This window comes from Pristiophorus japonicus, chromosome 16 (genome assembly GCF_044704955.1).
Source record: "Pristiophorus japonicus isolate sPriJap1 chromosome 16, sPriJap1.hap1, whole genome shotgun sequence".
NCBI classification, from domain to species: domain Eukaryota; kingdom Metazoa; phylum Chordata; class Chondrichthyes; family Pristiophoridae; genus Pristiophorus; species Pristiophorus japonicus.
The window spans coordinates 31,796,105-31,816,461 of NC_091992.1; the positions used below are offsets into that span (position 1 = coordinate 31,796,105).

Here is a 20,357-nt window from a genome sequence, read left to right on the forward strand (position 1 = left end):
ATAGGAGGATGATCTTGGAACAGTGAGCAGTTTTGGCAGAGGAGAGCAAAACTTGATAGTGCTTTATGTGGTACAGCCAATTCTGGTAATAAATGGTTAAACCAGTTGTCCGCCATAAATGTTCAAGTCTGCATCCCTTGGACTTAAGGGAGCGGAGATGAGGGCTGTAGTAGCGGGAGTGACCAGGGTGAGAGAGAGTAATGGGTTAATGGCCATCAAAGGTGGAGGTGAGGGTGTGATTGAGCAGATCGGTAGCTGCAGAATGGAAAGCTAAAGGCTAGACAGTTGGGAATTTGAAAGTACCATTGTAAGTGATTTGGGGGAAGAGTTTTTTCCAAGGGCGGACCCAGAAGGAAGTGGGGTTGGGAGGGTGGTGTAAGTGGAGAGGGATACATGGAAGTGACCAGAGAGACCCTTATCTGTGAATGACACGATGGGAGCAGCGAGGCCACGTGAGCCGACGAAGTTGAGGGGGTGGCTGTAAATATAGGTAGGGAAGTTTATATGGAGAGAGAGATTAACAGAGGATAGGAGGCTAATGAACTCAGAGGAGAGAGGGTATGATGAGTTGAGATGGAGTTTGAAATTACTGAGGATGAGAAGTCGCTCTGTGCAGAGGCTGAGGGAAGAAAGTAGTGACGATATCTCGGTGAAAAACTTGGCATGGTGCCTGGATGGGCGGTAGAGAACAAGGATTTTAAAGGTGAGGCGAGAGACAAAACAGTCAATTAATAAACACCCATTTTCATCAATATATAGATATCGTTGTGTATAATATATATATATATATATATATATATAAGTTTCCTTTCAAAATCCTTTTTCCATAGGCTCATCCGAATTATTACTTGCATATATGGGATAATTTTAACTTTATGTTGTGTAAAATGGGTGTTAGCAAACAAGCAGCCTGTTGTAATGGAAATAAAAATCGAGAGAAATGTAAAATGGGCTGTTGAATCTCTAAAAACCCGTTTTATACTATCACAAAGTCTAATTTACCCCACTGAATACTCAGTAAACAAATCCTTACTTGAGTTCTATTTAGCAAATGAAGCATGACCGTGTGGACTCTCCTCACATACCTGTATATCACAGATTCCAGTATTTAACAGTGCATCTGCACTACAAGTTTAACATCAGTGTGAAGCGATTTCAGCTTTGTACCAGCTTGTGCAGAGTAAATCAGGTGTGAAGATGTGAACAGTGATGTGGGGCGAGAGTTCTCTTCACTCTAGTGGCCTGACTCTGGAGTCAGGCTGCACATACATCAGTGCGAAGCGACAGTGCTTTTTACCAATGCTTCAGTTGTAATGTAAATGCCCCCTCAAGTAACTGAAAACTAGTTAGATTGCTACTTTTCTATGGGCCCTCTTGCAAATGAGAATTAATTTTACATCCTTGCATGTTCCATCGATTTAAATTATCAAAATTATGGGGCATTTCAACAATTTTAATGTAAAGAATGAGTTTGAATTTTTGCTGGTCTTGACGGCGCACATTTCCAAGAATAAGTCTGCGATCACTTGGGAGGAGCAACTGATCTGCCTTCATCTCCTACTATCCCTATGATGGCGATCAACTTTCCACTGTCTGCATTAACAGGGTCTAAAAGTGCAAACTGGGCACAAACCCAGGATATGAGGAGAGGGAAGAATTGGTCTCTAATTACCATTTCAGTATGCAAGGCAGTATCCCAAACTGATACTAAGTAAGTGTGTTGTGACAAGCTATTGTATAGATACTGTATTGATTATTTGAACAAAAATTCAGTTCGTTGAGCATCTGTAACCTGTTCTTCTGCATGTGTCGGCACTTGGCATTTCTCTGTTGGTTAAATGGTAAATGTAACACTATACCTCCTTTCAGATAGACAAAACGGAGGACAAGTCACTGGAGGAGCGTGGCCGGATTCTCATCTCTTTGAAGTACAGCTCACAGAAAACTGGGCTAGTCGTTGGCATTGCACGATGTGCACATTTAGCAGCCATGGATGCAAATGGCTACTCAGATCCTTATGTAAAAATGTAAGTAACTATACCTCAATACATAAGACGACTCGCACATTTGCAATTCCTGACCTAGGCCAAGTTCAGTTTTAAAAACCATTTCTCATATGGCAAAGTAAAAGTTTGTATGCAATTAACGTCTGTACTGGTCACAGATTGTTGTGAAAGGACTGCACAGATATGTTGAAAATACTCAGCAATTACTATATTGCCTTAGAAGGGAGGGATGTTACTATGCAATTTCAGAACATGATTAAACCTGAAAAATGACTCGCCCACAGGCTATCCGCAAAATATACGATGCATTACTGACATTTCTTCAGGTGTATGAGAAACCATTGTACTTGTGAAGTAACTTCAGTAATGCACTGTGACACAATCACTGATGGAATATCTAGTTAGAAATTCAATGGGAACGACAAGATAAAAGCTCTTTTTCTTCTCTGAACTGATGGGCTGGAGGGGTAGGAGCTTTGTAATAAAATAAAGTTAACACGGTTTAAATTAGTTTAACAGTTTTTCAAAGTGGTCATTGTAATGGTCAGTGTTCAGTCCTGCAGTTTCTTTCTATGCTTCTCACTACAGTTGCCAGTCTGTCAATTGGCCACCTACTTTAGTCAAGCCAGTGTAAATATTGTGTTCCAAATTTATTCATAGAGTCCTAAACAACCTTATAATTACGAGCGTGAAAGAGAATTTCCCTATATATTTAGTTTTTGCACGATTGAATATTTTACAACCTCTTCTTCACATGTATATCCTCAGAAAATCGTGCAGAATGAGTTACAGCAGTCCCTTATGTTTATAGTTAATTTTGTGCCTTATTTGGTAGAGGTAAACAGTCGAGTTTCAATTTTATCTAATGTTGAGCTGTAAGAAGGTGAGTTCCTTCTATGCACACAAAAGAAAATAATTAAAGTGTCAGAAATAGTTCTGAGCATCTCGGCATGGTGTCATCAGAGTTCCTCGCTCACATAACTTACCGCTGTTCTCTAAGACTGTAATATTGACCAATTTCCTTTCATTTCTTGCTTTGATTCACTCAACTGGCAAATTTAGTATTGTGTTCCTAACACAGATGAGACTGCACACAGGGAGGTTAAAGTAGCAGTGACCTCAGTCTTTAATTAGACACTCCAGAGTGAGGAACAGGCCTTCGGGGGCTGGCTTATATACAGTGCCCCCAAGGGATGCTGGGATCCCTTGGGACTTCAGGGGATGCACTCCCTGGTGGCGGAACATGGGAGTGCATGCTTTACAGATACACAGCATCACCTCCCCCGCGCCTCCCCCCCCCAAAGTCAAAGTGAAAACTATTTACAAGGTGAGGCGTTCGGGAGCCTTTCTTTCCCTGGTGGACCGCCTCGGTATAAATGTCTGTTCTGGTGTGTTGGCTGTGCCCTCGCTGGGCTGGCGTGTTGTTGGTCCTGCAGGGCTGCTAGGTGAGCCTGGCCTTGCTGGACTGTTGGGCATGATGGGTTCGATTTCCTGGTCCGGCGTGGTGTTATTGATCCTTTGGGTGTGTGTTGTGTGCTCGAAAAAGGTGCAGTCTGCTGTGGGTTGTTCAGGGCAGTCTGTGAACCGCAGCCTCGTTTGGTCCAGGTGCTTTCTGCAAATTTGTCCATTGTCTAGTTTGACTACAAACACCCTACTCCCTTCTTTGGCTATCACCGTGCCCGCGATCCACTTGGGACCATGTCCATAGTTTAGCACATACACAGGGTCATTCAGATCAATTTCCCGTGACACAGTGGCGCGACCATCATTTACATTTTGCTGCTGCCGCCTGCTCTCTACCTGATCATGCAGGTTGGGGTGAACCAGCGAGAGTCTGGTTTTAAGTGTCCTTTTCATGAGTAGCTCAGCCGGGGGCACCCCTGTGAGCAAGTGGGGTCTCGTGCGGTAGCTGAGCAGTACTCGGAACAGGCGGGTTTGGAGTGAGCCTTCTGTGACTCGTTTAAGGCTCTGTTTGATTGTTTGTACTGCCTGCTCTGCCTGCCCATTGGAGGCTGGTTTAAACAGGGCTGAGGTGACATGTTTGATCCCATTGCGTGTCATGAATTCTTTAAATTCGGCACTGGTGAAACATGGCCCGTTGTCACTGACCAGTATGTCACACAGGCCGTGGGTGGCAAACATGGCCCTCAGGCTTTCAATGGTGGCGGTGGCGGTGCTTCCCGACATTATTTCACATTCAATCCATTTTGAAAAAGCACCCACCACTACCAGGAACATTTTACTGAGAAACGGTCCCGCATAGTCGACATGGATCCTTGACCAAGGCCTGGAGGGCCAGGACCACAAACTTAGTGGTGCCTCTCTGGGCGCGTTGCTCAACTGAGCACACATGCTGCATTGCCGTACACAGGACTCTAAGTCAGAGTCGATACCGGGCCACCACACGTGGGATCTGGCTATCGCTTTCATCATTTCTATACCCGGGTGTGTGCTGTGGCGATCCGAGATGAATGTCTCCCTGCCCTTTTTGGGTAGCACTACGCGGTTACCGAACAACAGGCAGTCTGCCTGAATGGACAGCTCGTCCTTTCACCGCTGGAACAGCTTGATTAGCTCTTGCATTTCAACAGGGATGCTGGCCCAGTTCCCATGCAGTACACAGTTTTTTACTAGGGACAGCAGAGGACCTTGGCCGGTTCAAGACCTAATCTGGCGGGCTGTGTCAGGTGATTTATCATTTTCAAACGCTTCCATGACCATCAAAAAGTCTGCGGGCTGCGCCACCATCAACAAGTTTGCAGGCTGCACCATTTCCACCCCTGTGGTGGGCAATTGTAGCCGACTGAGAGCATCCGCACAGTTCTCAGTGCCTGGCCTGTGGCGGATGGCATAGTTCTATGCTGATAGCGTGAGTGCCCACCTTTGTATGTGAGCTGAGGCATTAGTATTTATCCCCTTGTTTTCAGCGAACAAGGATATTTGGGGCTTGTGATAATTTTCCAGCTCAAATTTGAGGCCAAACAAGTACTGATGCATTTTCTTTACCCCGAACACACACGCCAATGCCGCTTCCTCAATCATGCTGTAGGTCCTCTCGGCCTTAGACAAGCTCCTGGAGACATCGGCGACAGATTGCAACTTTCCTGCAATGTTAGCTTGTTGTAATACACACCCGACTCCGTACGACGACGCATCACATGCTAGCACAAGTCTTTTACACGGATTATACAATACAAGCAGCTTGTTGGAGCATAAAATGTTTGTGGCTTTCTCAAAATCAATTACTTGGTTTTTTCCCCATACCCAGTTCTCACCTTTATGCAATAACACATGTGGAAGCTCTAAGAGGGTGCTTAACCCCAGTAGGAAGTTACCAAAATAGTTGAGGAGTTCCAGGAACAACCGCAGCTCCGTGACGTTCTGTGGCCTGGGCGCATTCCTGGTGGCCTCAGCCTTGGCGTCTGTGAGCCGAATGCCGTCCGCCGCAATTTTTCTCCCCAAAAACTTCACTTCTGTTGCCATGAAGACGCATTTCGACCTCTTCAGTCGCAGCCCTACGTGATCCAGTCGCTGGAGGACCGCCTCCAGGTTTTGTAGGTGCTCAATCTCATCGACCTGTGACCAATATGTCGTCCTGAAAAACCACCGTGCGTGGTACTGACTTGAGTAGGCTCTCTATGTTTCTCTGGAAGATTGCTGCAGCCGACCGAATTCCAAACGGACATCTGTTGTAGATAAACAGTCCCTTGTGTGTGTTGATGCAGGTGAGGCCTTTCGATGACTCCTCCAGCTCCTGCGTCATGTAGGCCGAAGTCAGGTCGAGCTTGGTGAATGTCTTGCCTCGTGCCAGCGTTGCAAATAGGTCGTCTGCCTTAGGTAGCGGGTATTGGTCCTGTAGTGAGAAACGATTAATAGTTACTTTATAATCGCCGCAAATCCTGACCGTGCCATCACTTTTCAGTACTGGAACAATCGGGCTGGCCCACTCGCTGAATTCCACTGGGGAGATGATGCCCCCGCGTTGCAGCCTGTCCAGCTCGATTTCCACTCTCTCCCTCATCATGTGAGGTACCGCTCATGCCTTGTGGTGAATGGGTCGTGCGTCTGAGAGCAAGTGGATCCGCACCTTCACCCCGGAAGAGTTTCCAATGCCTGGCTCAAAAAGGGAAGGAAATTTGTTTAGAACCTGGGTACATGAGGCCTCATCGACATGTGATAGGACTCGGATGTCATCCCAGTTCCAGCGGATTTTACCCAGCCAGCTCCTTCCAATCAGTGTGGGGCCATCGCCCGGGACAATCCAGAGTGGCAGTTCATGCACCGTGCTCTTGTAGGCGGCCTTGACCATGGTGCTACTCAGGACAGTGATGAGCTCTTTGGTGTATGTTCTCAGTTTCGTGTGGATGGGGCTCAGGGCTGGTCTGAGTGCCTTGTTGCACTACAGTCTCTCAAACATCTTTTTACTCATGATGGATTGGCTCACGCCAGTATCCAGTTTCATGGCTACGGGTAAGCCATTCAATTTTACATTTAGCATTATATATGGACATTTCGTCAAAAATGTGTGCACCCCTTGTACTTCAGCATCTGTCTCCTCTCTCTGAGGCTCAAAATTGCTTTGATCCACCATGGACCGATCTTCCTCCGCCATGTGGTGGTTAGCAGGTTTTGCAGAGCTTGCAGCTCATCTGCAAGCTTGTTGGAAGTGCCCCATTGTTCCACAGCTCTTGCAAATATACCCTTTGAAGCGGCATGAATAGGCTGAATGGAAGCCTCCACAACACCAACAAGGTGTGAATTGCCTTGCATTCATCCTTTGTTGCGGACTCTGGGTCATCTGGGTCACCTGAGGCCTGCTGGCAGTTGCAGACTCGTGGTTTCTGTCCTGTACATTTCTGCTCGCAAACACAGTTCCAGTTAATTTATGAATATTGCGAGCACTTGTGTGCTGAGAGATTTGTTTGGTGTTATCACTGGTGGACATAAACGCCTGCACTATCGCAATGGCCTTACTGAGGGTCGGTGTCTCTACAGTCAAAAGTTTTAGTAGGATGGTCTCGTGGCCAATGCCCAGTACAAAAAGTCTCTGAGCATTTGCACCAGGTAGCCATCAAACTCACATTGTCCTGCAAGTCGCCTTAGCTTGGCGATGTAGCTTGTCACTTCCTGACCTTCAGATCGCTGGCACGTGTAGAACCTATACCTTCACTGGAGCCAGAAGATTCTTCATGAGGCTGTAGGTCGATGCCCTGCAGACCGTGAGGAGGACCGCTCTCTTTTTTGTAGCGCTTCCTTCTCTGTCCAGCTCGTTGGCTACAAAGCATTGGTCTAGCCGTTTGACATAGGTTTCCCAGTCCTCACCCTCCGAGAACTTCTCCAGGATTCCCACAGTTTGCTGCATCTTTACATTGGATTTGTATACTCGTCGCCAGTTATTGTGTTCCTAACACAGATGAGACTGCACACAGGAAGGTTAAAGTAACAGTGACCTCAGTCTTTATTAAGACACTCTGGAGTAAGGAACAGTCCGGCTTATATACAGTGCTCCCAAGGGATGCTGGGATCCCTTGGGACTTCAGGGGATGCACTCCCTGGTGGCGGAACATGGGAATGCATGCTTTACAGATACACAACATTTAGTGCCCAGGGAAGCACTTAGTAAAGTTTACGCTGGTCCTACTCAGAATAACTAAAATAAAGACTTGCATTTATATAGCTTCTTTCACAACCTCGGGAAGTTCCAAAGCACTATACAACCAATAAAGTACTCTATGAAGTGTAGTCACTATTGTAATGTAGGAAATGCAGCAGCCAATTTGCGCACAGCAAGTTCCCACAAACAGCAATATGATAAATAACCAGATCAACTGTTTTCGTACTGTTGGTTGAGGGATAAATAGTGGCCAGTACAATGGGGGAACTCCCCATATTTTACGTCCCCTTGAGAAGGCAAACAGGACTCCGGTTTAACATCTCATCTGTAAGATGGCACCTTCAACAGTGCAGCATTCCCTGATTACTGCATTGGAGTATCAGCCTCGATTGTGTGCTCAGGTCTCTGGAGTAGGACTTGAACCCACGATCTTCTGACTCGGAGGTGAGATTGCTACCAACTTGCAACTTGGAATTGGCTTGTATAAAAAGAATGAAACTTTGTTTTTCAATTTTATTCTCCTAAATCCCAGTGCCAATACTGATGAGATTCACTTGCATTACTTGTGGTTTGTCATTAAACTTACTCAAACCAATTCCATCTACCCGGGATCTAAAATATATAGTGAGCTCACTGCAACTATTAATCATTTCTATATCCTAGCAATATAAAATTATAAATCTAATAAGCAATAATAAAGTATTTGTGTTTGCAGTAGACTTCACTGGCACTCCATGTTGCTTTACAGATTTAGTGTACAGCGAAGCTTTGTAATAAATTTCTAAATTTATAAGCCAAGTTCCATTATAGATCATTCCTAGAACAGAAATGTTCCACAGCATCATGGAGTGCCAATTAAACTACGATTAATGTTTTATCAATCATTTGTTAAATTCAGTTACACCTTTACCTTTGACATTTCCTCCTCTCCCTCATTTCCCTATCTTCGGCCCTAAAGGAAGCATTTCAATGTACAGTAGAGGCATGCATCCAAATTGATTAAAACACCCAGGCTCGCTGATGTATCGAACATTTTGTGCAGAAGTTTTACCTTTTGTGTTCGGCTTATGCCTTCTAAATGTAGGGATGCAATTTACAAACTGGAGTAGTTTATAGCGAGGTTAGTAAAAAGCCAACTTTAAAATAAGCTACTGGTTTACATAACAGACCTTACATATCATAAGCAGTCCCTCGGAATCGAGGAAGACTTGCTTCCACTCTTAGCATGAGTTCTCAGGTGGCTGTACAGTCCAATACGAGAACCACAGTCTCTGTCACAGATGGGACAGACAGTGGTTGAAGGAAAGGGTGGGCGGGGAGTCTGGTTTGCCGCACGCTCTTTCCGCTGCCTGCGCTTGATTTCTGCATGCTCCCGGCGACGAGACTCAAGGAGCTCAGCGCCCTCCTGGATGCACTTCCTCCACTTCGGGCGGTCTTTGGCCAGGGACTCCCAGGTGTCAGTGGGGATGTCGCACTTTATCAGGGGGGCTTTGAGGGTGTCCTTGTAACGTTTCCGCTGGCCACCTTTGGCTTGTTTGCGTCGACGAGTTCCGAGTAGAGCACTTGCTTTGGGAATCTCGTGTCTGGAGTGCGGACTATGTGGCCTGCCCAGCGGAGCTGATCAAGTGTGGTCAGTGTTTCAATGCTGGGGATGTTGGCCTGGACGAGGACGCTAATGTTGGTGCGTCTGTCCTCCCAGGGGATTTGTCGGATCTTGCGAGGACATCGTTGGTGGTATTTCTCCAGCGACTTGAGGTGTCTACTGTACATGGTCCATGTCTCTGAGCCATACAGAAGGGCAGGTATTACTACGGCCCTGTAGATCATGAGTTTGGTGACAGTTTCTTCAAACACACTTTTCCTCAGGTGGCCGAAGGCTGCACTGGCGCACTGGAGGCGGTGTTGGATCTCGTCATCAATGCCTGCTCTTGTTGATATGAGGCTCCCGAGATAAGGGACGTGGTCCACGTTGTCCAGGGCCACGCTGTGGATCTTGATGTCGGAGGGGGGCAGTGCTGTGCAGTGAGGACAGGCTGGTGGAGGACATTTGTCTTACTGATGTTTAGTGTAAGGCCCATGCTTTCGTATGCCTCAGTAAATACGTCGACTATGTCCTGGAGTTCAGCCTCTGTGTGTGCACAGACGTAGGCGCGTCCGTGTACTGTAGCTCGATGACAGAGGTTGGGGTGGTCTTGGAGCTTGCCTAGAGATGGCAAAGGTTGAACAGCTTCCCACTGGTTCTGTAGTTTAGTTCCACTCCAGTGGGGAGCTTGTCAACTGTGAGGTGGAGCATGGCAGCGAGGAAGATTGCGAAGAGGGCTGGGGCAATGACGCAGCCCTGCTTACATATACCTGATACAGAAATAACATTTATAATATTTAAAAGAACTTACACTGCTGAAATGCATTTGCAGACATTTCAAGTTACTGTGTGAGCATTGATGTGGTGTCCAATGTATTCTAAAACATACTGGTCAAGATTATGCAGTCACTGGCGAAGGAACGGTACTCACCGTTCACCTCGCTGACAGCTGTCCACAAAGTTTTGACGGGCTTTAGAGTGCAGACTTCCTTTAAACCGGCATCAGCTTCAGCGCAGTGTGCTTCACAGGGCATTTGTGGCATCTGTGAGCAGTTCAAAAAACACCAATCAGATTGAAGAATCCTTACTGAGACGCGCAGAGTCCAAACCAGGAAGTATAAAGCAGGAAATACAAATTAGACTTTAATCATGTATAGAAAGGAAATAAATATATATTTTTAAATCTCCAACACTAATTTTCTTCTGAGATAATAAGTCTCCACACTTGTAAAATTGTTTTTTCAGGGACAGTGAGGTTGTTCAGCAGTACTTGCTCACTTACTCTTGAATGCATCAGCCCTAACTTTTTTAGCCATCTTTAATGTGGAACTATGGGCCACATACAGTCATTTCAATGCCGAGTTTATCAGTGACGACTGCAATAATGCATCCTGTGGAGGAGTAGTGTATCTCTGACAACAACTTCCAATTTCCATGTTTAACTGCGCTTATGCAGATGCCAGAAGTTGCTGTCCGATTTACCCCATAATAGTGAGCGCTGATAGTCTCGCTGTTGTTATTACTGCAAAATCTGGGCCAATATACTGAGCCCATCAGTCTCTTACCTGAGCCTCAGTATCTATTGTGACGTGTTCAATATATTAACTGAGTTCTCTCTCACTCAGTGATTTTAGAGAGTTCCCCTTCCCTCCATACATCTGTCCCTCTGGCATTCCTTTCAAATCTCCATTAAATGTATCTATTCCTAAATCCAGACACCTTCTCCTTGTCTGTCAGCAATCTACTTTTGTAGGTATCACTTCTTTACATTTCTTTTAATACATATCATCACCTAGCCTAACAGGGATCACACATTCGACTCATTTGTTAATAAAGATCTTGAATTTGACAGCCATGCCTGCAAATGATATATTCCCATTCTATCAGTTTCCTCTAGTGCAAATGTATTGACAATACAATTGCAGCTCTGGCTATCAAGAAGACTGAATCCTCTCCAGTTTTGAAAATAGGACCATTCTCTCACACAAAAAGATGAAATTATTTGACCTTAATTTTTACAGCTCTAACGCAAATTTTGAATAATGTCGAAGTTTTGATTGTGCAGTGCCAACTGCACTGTCAGAGCTAATTAACAGCCACAGAGCAAACCCATTAACAGTGGCAGCTGAACCCACAAAAGGGAATTGCAATAATTCCATCGAGCAATGTTATTCATTTAGAATAATATATTTTCTTCACAGCTTGCAGCCAACAGAGATGGTTGATGTGATATAAAATCTCCAAGTAGTAGTCTATTTATAACCAAACCCAGCTATATAATTGCTGTAATAACATAAGAACAGAAAATGCGAGGCTGTGTTGCTTTTGTGGAGGCTCATGAAACACAAGCACGTGCTGCTCCTGCACCTATTTTCTATGTTTCTATGTTGGAGATAGCACTACAGCACTGCTCTGTGCCCCACACCTACATCTAGCAAAGCTCTGCATCAGTAGGTCAATCTTATAATTACTGCACTGCAGAGCATACTGAATACCTCTCCATAAATTGCAACACAGTAATTCGACCAGTCGATGCAAATGGCATTATAAACAGTAATATTTTATCTGACACCATTATAATTTGGTTGTAGTACATTCAGATGCGGACGTGAAATACTTTAAAGGACTGTTGTTTATAGTTGAGGACCCTACTATTCAATCTTTTACTTTGAAGCTTCAGTGTCTGGTATTGTTATTTTTTTTCTTTACCACAAGAATTAGTCTCCCTCTCAGTGTTCTCCTTTCCTGGCTTCCACACAGCATCTATGTGTGAGCAAATGATTGGAGAGGCAGGTAACTTGCTCCCATGCTTATGCCAGTGGCACTTTGAGCAGGCCACTCAATTGAGAAGTATTGAACATTATTTATAAAGTACATGATAATGAATATTTCTTGAAAATAGATGATCTTCCCTTCTACAATGAGTGTGTAAAGCCATTCATGCATCATGTGATGCTGGAACACATGGCATTGTGAGTAGGATCTGGACCTTTGGCAGGTTGCATCCAATAGCAATTTTTTGGACACCACTGCCATGTGTAATTGATATAGAAGAAAATGTGATTGTACATAAAACCATAGTGTATTGACATATTTTAAAATATGTCTTCCTTATTTTTGGACTATGTGCCCAAGTGTGACTGCAGTTGAATTTTTTTTTAAATGGAGCAAATAATACTTTGGCATCAGATTTAAATTACTTGAAAATATTTTATTTATATGAGTAGATTTTTTTATAATAAAGATGTTGTTTCTCTGGGTTGAATCTAGAAATGGTGCAATCAGGTGTTGGGAGAAAGGTTTGTATTTATTTTCACGCCCACGAGTTTCCAATCTTTACTAAATCTCTGTGAGGAAGTAGGGAAACACCAAGTGAAGGTCAGAGCTTCCTCACAAAGAGTGAATACCAGAAGATTGGACCAGAACATGCTCATATACCATTTAGTGCCCCTCATTTATAATACTTCAAACACTTTATATGGATGGAAAGAAGAGCAGAAAGCATGTGATAAACAGTAAATAGAGAGGTGGTTTAAAAGTGCAGTTAAAAAAGAGACACATAATGGTTTGGAGGGAAAGTCACAAAGAGAAGGGCTATATTGGTTGGAAATGTAACAGATTTGATGTATTCAACTTGTTTAATGATTTGTGGAAGTAGCGTGTGTTCCTTTCATGGACATTAGTTTAACCTTGTTGGAGGGAGAAATTTGACTGATGATTATATTAAGAACTGCAGTGCATCCTGATAAGCATCCTGATGACCTTCTGAGTACTGACCAATTATAGTAATGGTAAGCAAAATAAAGAACTTGCCGTTGTACAGCGCCTTATTACGTCTTCATAATGCCCCAAAGCACTTTACAGCCAATTAAATACTTGTGATGTGCAGTCACTGTTGTTATGTAAGCAACATGGCAACCAATTTGCACTTATCAAGGCCCTACAAACAACCATTCAATGAATGACCAGATAACACGAAAGCAAAATACTGCAGATGCTGGAAATCTGAAACAAAAACAGAAAATGCTGGAAATACTCAGCAGGTCATTCAGCATCCGTGGAGAGAGAAACCGAGTTAACGTTTCAGGTCGTTGATCCTTCGTCAGAAGTTCTTGGTTGTTTTTGATTGAGGGATGCATGTTGCCAGGACAACTGGGAGAACTGCTTCCTCCTCTTCAAATACAGCCAAGGGATCTTTTGCCTCCAACTTAACAGACAGACAGGGCTTAGTTTCATTTTAAATTCAGCGTCACTGACAGTGCAGCACCCTTCCCAGTGCTGCACTGGTGTCAGCCATATCATACAGCCCAAGGGCTACTGCTAACCCACTTCCCTATCGTATGTGACCGTTGGTAGGCACAATACACCAGGTGCCTTTGTGGCATATCCAGCTGTGGGATGTTGACTCAATGCTGCTCCCTCTCATTTTATATGCAAGAGAATGCCTCATAGAATTTTCCATCAGAATTAACGAGGGGCATTAAATACTATTGTATATGCAAGCACTCTCTAATAAAGACTCCACGAGGTAAGGTTGTAATACTTGAACTGTCGTGACCTTAGCCCTTTATTGCAGCTCCGAGAGTGAAGACACCAAGAGGTGAGCTCCCTTTTATACTTGGTTACCTGCAGTATACAGTTGACCCTTAGGTCTCCAGCAGCAGCACCCTCTGGTGTACAGGTATGGTGTATACAGGGTAAAGGTACATTCAGTGGTCTAGTGTTACAGAACATACATTAACATGCATACATTCCAACACTCCCCCCACCCCCCAAGCCTTTCCCAAGTCCTTATTGCCATGACATGGGGAGGTGATCAGCAGTGGGTTGTGGGAGGTAGTGGTGAGGGTTGTTTGGGTGTCAGGTGTGATCCCTGTGCTCATGGCTGCAATCATCCATTTCCACCCCCCCCCATACAAAGACCATGTGGGTGTCACTGTTGGAGGATTCCGCAGTGGTAGAGCCAGTGCAATGGGTAAGGTACATACATTGTAGAATGGGTAGATGGTGGTGTTTGGTGGTGGGCAGGGCCACAGGGCAGTGTGGGCTCCTTGTCCTCCATTGGTGGTGGAAGTCTGGTCATCCCAGGTTCCGTCGGGAAAGCTGGCGGGTAGTGGCCTCTCACTCTCGGTGCTGGCCCTGAGGGCCGGGGAGGTAGGGCCGATCTGGGGCAGGTGGCCATGGTGGTGGCTGTGCTGCCCATTGACCACTGTCCCTGCAGTAGGTATGCTCCCACTGGGTGTGTGTGAGTCCTTCCTGGGGCGTCACATTGGTCCCGAAGGCGCAGGCTACATGGTCAGGTAGCCCACTGGACCTGGGTGTCTCCCACAGGGGGGTTTCCTCTGGCATTGACATTGTACAAGTAGAACCCGGCATCATTTATCATTCTATCTTTAGCAGACATGACACATTGGCTCCTAGTCGACTCGACATTGTTATATCTCTTTACACTTTCACATTTTGCACTTACAACACTTTCTTGTGTTTCGGTATCTCTATACAAGGTTACATTTATCACGTCAGCATTACTGACATTTGTATACCTGCATTCATTTACGACACTTTTATCTTTAATATCACTGGCATCGCTGTGCCTAGAGTGGAACTGTCCCTTTAATTGTTTTGGGTTGCCGGTCTCCTTTAGGAGGGCCTTGCAATCTTTACCCCCATCCAGTTCGTCGCTCGATAACACGTGTTGCTCCCTCAATGCTGCCCCTCGTGGTCTGGTCGCGGCCATCTTGATTCCAGGTGCTTCGCCTCGTGGTGCGGGCGCCACCTTTTCTCTCTCCGTGAGGTAGGCTGCGGTGATCCTTTTCTCCCCAGGTTCTGCCACGGACGCTGGGAATCTACCTTCTGCGCCGATCTTCTTTCCTCACAGTCCTGCCACAGCCCGGAAGATGAGGTCTGGTCGTTCAGGTTGGATCATCTCGCTGCAGAGTTGTGCAGTCTGTGTCGTCACCACGCAGTCGAGCTGGACAGTAGGATTTCCAGGTGTTGCGATGGATCCAAGTTTGGGGCCACGTAGGATGTCAATCGCTGGCGCCTGGAGGCATTCATCGCTCCGACCGATTTGGACTTGCTTCATCCATCTTCTACCCAGCAACATTGGACCATCACCGGCAACGATCCAAAAGGGGAGCTTGTACATCGCGCCGCCATGGGACACCTGGACGTCCACGCTGCCAACGACTGGGATGGTCCTTTTGTATAGGTGAGCAGCTTTGTCTGGATTGGGGACATTTTTGGTCGTTTGGCGGGATTATCCCAGAGTTTCTCGAAGGCCGCCTGATTCATCACGACTGGCTCGCCCCTGTGTCGATCTCCATCGAGATTGGAACCCCGTTGATTTCCACTTTCATTTTCCACGTGGAGCAGGTATATATTCCGTACTCTTCTTCCAGAGGGCTGAGCAGCTTCGTCTTCATCAGTGTCGGAGCCCGGGTGATTGGCCAACTCTTTAGCGACTCGGTGAGTAAAACTTTTTCTACACATTCGCTGAAGGTGACCTTTAGTGTTGCAGCCTTTGCAGGTATAGTCTTTGTATCGGCACTGGTGGGCCCTCTACAGCGCCAGCACAGGGCTAGCAGGTTGGCCCCATGTGGCGGACTCAGGTTTGCGGGACTCGGGGCAGCACTCTTGCTTTTGAAAGTCGCCATTCTGTTCACTGTACTCGTCGGGTTAGAGTCCTGGGTGTGGGTCATCATCCGTTTGGAGTCGCAGACCAAAATCGTGAAGGCCTGGCTCTCTTTGATTGCCTTCTGCAGGGTGACCGTAGTGTCCGCAGAGAGCAGTTTATGGAGGAGGCCCTCGTGGCCAATTCCAATAACGAAGATGTCCCTTAGTGTTTCGGTGAGGTGGTCACCAAAATCACACGATGCAGCCAACCTTCTTAGATCTGCAGCATATTTAGCAATTTCTTGACCTTCGGGCCGCCGGTGAGTGTAAAACCGGTGTCTGGCTGTGAGGATGCTCTCTTTAGGTTTAAGTTGTTCTTGTATTAAAGTTACGAGCTCCGCATAGGTCATGGTTGTCGTCTTCGCTGGGGCTAGCAGGTCCCTGACAAGGCCATGGATAATGGGCCCACAAATGCTGAGCAGGATGGCCCGGCGCTTGTTCGCCAACAAGATCGGTGAGTCCCCAGCCAGGTTGTTCGCGATGAAAAAGTGTTCTAGCCTTTCCACAAAGGCATCCCAATCTTCCCCATCAGCAAATTGTTGGAAGTTGCTTAGGTTAGATATGTTATGCGGCAAAATTCGTAACCTTGTCGTCAGTTATTGTATATGCAAGCACTCTCTAGTAATGACTCCACGAGGTAAGGTTGTAGTACTTGAACTGTAGTAACCTTAGTCCTTTATTGCAGCTCCTAGAGTGAGGACACCAAGAGGTGAGCTCTCTTTTAAACTGGGTTACCTGCAGTGTACAGATGACCCTTAATCTCCAGCAGCAGCACCCTCTGGTGTACAGATATAGTGTATACAGGGTGAAGGTACATTCAGTGGTCTAGTGTTACAGTACATACATTAACATACATACATAACAAATACAGATGCCCAAATGTGGCCAGCCATATTCAAATGACATGTTAATAATAGGAAAACATAGTGGGGCATAAATTCCGGCCTCCCGGGTCCGTGCTCAGTGTTTACGAACCCGAGAAGAGATCGCAAAAGCCGGTTTTCAGCGCACAATGCGCATGCACTGAAAACCGGCTTTTCCGATCTGTCAAGCTGGAGCTTGACAGACCTTTCCTATCTCGTCAGCCAGGACATTTGCAAGGGCAAGGTTGCAGTATTTACCCATATCTTGTCCAGAAAATGTCCTCAAAACTCTTGCACCTGATAAAAGTAGGCACATAGCCTACTTTTACAGGTGTAAGAGTTTTAAAATACACAAACATTTTGAAATAAAATTATAAAAACACATTTTATTGTTAAAAACTCTCCCCACTATGGTAAGTTTATTTTAAACCATAATTAAAACAAATCAGAAAAATATATATTTATAATACATAAATATCTTTAGTTTAAATTAATAAAAATATGTGGTGTATTTTTTCTATTTTTTATTATTGGTTTTGTGTGTTTGGGGCTGTTTCTCATTCATAATAATGGGAACTGCAACTTAGATGATGAATGAGAACATACTTTAGCTGATTGGCTGCCCAGAGCCATGTGACTGCAGCTCCAGCCCTGCGGACGTCCTGACATGCACGCGCTGCGACATGCAGTCAGTGGAGGCCTCAGGATTGGGATCTCGCGTGGGCGCAGCAGGATAAGGTTAGTGCGCATTTTTTAAAGTTTTTTACCCGATCGCCCGCAGAAAGCAGCCGACTGGGATTTCTGGGCCAATATGATATATTTTCCAGCATTAACACCTGAGCAATACTGCACTCTCAGAACACATGAATTTCTTGCCTGCAATGTTGCTATGACAGACAGAAGGGGATTGCAAACTGAAATTCCCTCAAGGAGTGAGTCATTGACTGTAGGGCAATTTGTTGCACAGCCAAAGCCTGAGATATTCAATTTTATTTTTTAAATTAACTTTGTATTTATCTGCCCAGGGACTGTAGCAGAGTTAGCTCATAACTAAACAAGTGGGCCCATTGTGCAGTTCACTGCAGATATGGTCATATTTGCCAAAACATAAATACCACTTGCTATGCATTAGAATAAGAATAAAACACAATTATAAGACATTTTGCTAATGGCCCGACCCCTCCCTGCCCCACTGCCCGTCTCCTGCCCCGCTGCCCGTCTCCTGCCCCGCTGCCCGTCTCCTGCCCCGCTGCCCGACTCCTGCCCCACTGCCCAACCCCCCACTGCCCGACTCCTGCCCCACTGCCCAACCCCTCCCTGCCCCACTGCCCGTCTCCTGTCCCACTGCCCAACTCCTGCCCCACTGCCCGACCCCTCCCTGCCCCACTGTCCGTCTCCTGCCCCACTGTCCGTCTCCTGCCCCACTGCCCGTCTCCTGCCCCACTGCCCAACTCCTGCCCCACTGCCCGATCCCTCCCTGCCCCACTGCCCAACTCCTGCCCCACTGCCCAACCCCTCCCTGCCCCACTGCCCGACTCCTGCCCCACTGCCCGACTCCTGCCCCACTGCCCAACTTCTGCCTCACAGCCCGGCTCCTGCCCCGTTGCCCGACTCCTGCCCCACTGCCCGACTCCTGCCCCACTGCCCGACTCCTGCCCCACTGCCCGACTCCTGCCCCACTGCCCGACTCCTGCCCCACTGCCCGACCCCTCCCTGCCCCTCTGCCCGACTCCTGCCCCACTGCCCGACTTCTGCCTCACAGCCCGGCTCCTGCCCCGTTGCCCGACTCCTGCCCCACTGCCCGACTCCTGCCCCTCTGCCCGACTCCTGCCCGACTCCTGCCCCACTGCCCGAGCCCCCCCTGCCCCACTGCCTGACTCCTGCCCCACTGCCCGACCCCTCCCTGCCCCACTGCCCGACTCCTGCCCCACTGCCCGACTCCTGCCCCACTGCCCGACTCCTGCCCCACTGCCCGACTCCTGCCCCACTGCCCGACTCCTGCCCCACTGCCCGACTCCTGCCCCACTGCCCGACTCCTGCCCCACTGCCCGACTCCTGCCCCACTGCCCGACTCCTGCCCCACTGCCCGACTCCTGCCCCACTGCCTGTCTCCTGCCCCACTGCCCGACCCCTCCCTGCCCCACTGCCTGACTCCTGCCCCACTAACTGACTCCTGTCCCAGTGCCCGTCTCCTGCCCCACTGCCTGACTCCTGCCCCACTGCCCGTCTCCTGCCCCACGGACCGGCTCCTCGTGCAGACCAAAATTGTACTTAACTCCTTTCCTCCAGCCAAACTTTGTCACAGTTCTAGATGAAAGTATGCAAGTTTAAGTGTAAGACACTGCTTTATTTGAACATATTTTCTACCACTGCTCTGTAGTCACTTTTTTGTGCTGAGCTTCTGACAAACTGGAGAGTTGTTTGGTTTGAACTCACCAATCCGTGACCAATGTAACTATTTGTACTGCACTTTGTCGAGCCCCCCCGCCCATACTGCACTTTTTTTATTGACAGGCAACACGCCCCGTCCCCTGTCCAGCTCCGCCCCCTCCTGGCCAAATCATTCCATGAACTTGGTGCTGAGAAGCAGGATCTGAGGCTCCAACTCTCTTTCCCCCCCCCCCCCACCCCCACCCTGGTCGTCGTAGGCCCGATAGCGACGGTCCTGGGCCCAATGGCGGCCCGATGGTGGTGGGCCGAGAGCAACCGGCATGGGCCCGATAGCGAGAGAAAGGCTGGGGGGGGAGGCAAGGCGAGAGGCTTGGGCGGGGGGGGGGGGGTGTGAGAGAGGGGGAGAGAGGCTGTGGGGGGGGGGCGGGTGTGATGGGTCGGTGGAGAGACTGGGGGGGGGGGCGGTGAAGAGGCTGGGGTGGGGAGAGGGAGAGAGATGGGGGGTGGGCGGAAGAGAGAGCGGGGGGGAGAGGCTGGGGGGTGAGAGAGAGAGGCTGGGGGGTGAGAGAGAGAGGCTGGGGGTTGAGAGAGAGAGGCTGGGGGGTGAGAGAGAGAGGCTGGGGGGTGAGAGAGAGAGGCTGGGGGAGGAGAGAGAGAGGCTGGGGGGTGGGGGGGAAGAGAGAGACAGAGGTGGGGAGGGGACGAAAAGAGACACAGGTGGGGGGAAGACTGATCACGTTCTTCCAACCCCCGTAGGAGTGGATGATATCCAGAAGTCACGACACTGTCACTATTCACTTTATACCCAGTAAACCTGTTAACATTCCATAAACAATGCTTGCCCCACCTATGGTGGTTGTTGGGATGGGTGAAGGGAGGTGGGAGTAGGATGCACTTGTGCTGGGATAAGGCACTTCGGCTGGGGGAGGAATGCACTTGGACTGGGGTAAGGAACTTTGGCTGGGGGAGGAATGCACTTGGACTGGGGTAAGGAACTTTGGCTGGGGGAGGAATGCACTTGGACTGGGGTAAAGAACTTTGGCTGGCCCTTGCTGTCTTCTGGGGAGCTCTGTCCTCTTGTCGCTTCAGGAAGTCAAAGTGGATCGAGTTACAATTTGCGAAGTCAGTGAGACCTTGGGATGGGCGGTTCCAGTTACACATTCCTGTGAAACTTCAGGGTGTGGCTTATCCTCTAAGGGGAGCAATCAGAAACAAAGGGTGAAGCA

The 20,357-nt window shown here is 47.5% G+C and overlaps 1 protein-coding gene across 1 annotated transcript in view; it reads left to right on the top strand.

Moving 5' to 3' along the window:
• The window catches only part of LOC139226421 (double C2-like domain-containing protein beta), a 317,662-nt gene that overhangs the window by 229,189 nt on the left and 68,116 nt on the right, over positions 1 to 20,357 (top strand). Inside the window, exon 6 of the mRNA XM_070857182.1 lies at positions 1,870 to 2,027. Coding sequence (XP_070713283.1) covers positions 1,870 to 2,027 — 158 coding nt within the window. The remainder of the gene's footprint in view (positions 1 to 1,869; positions 2,028 to 20,357) is intronic.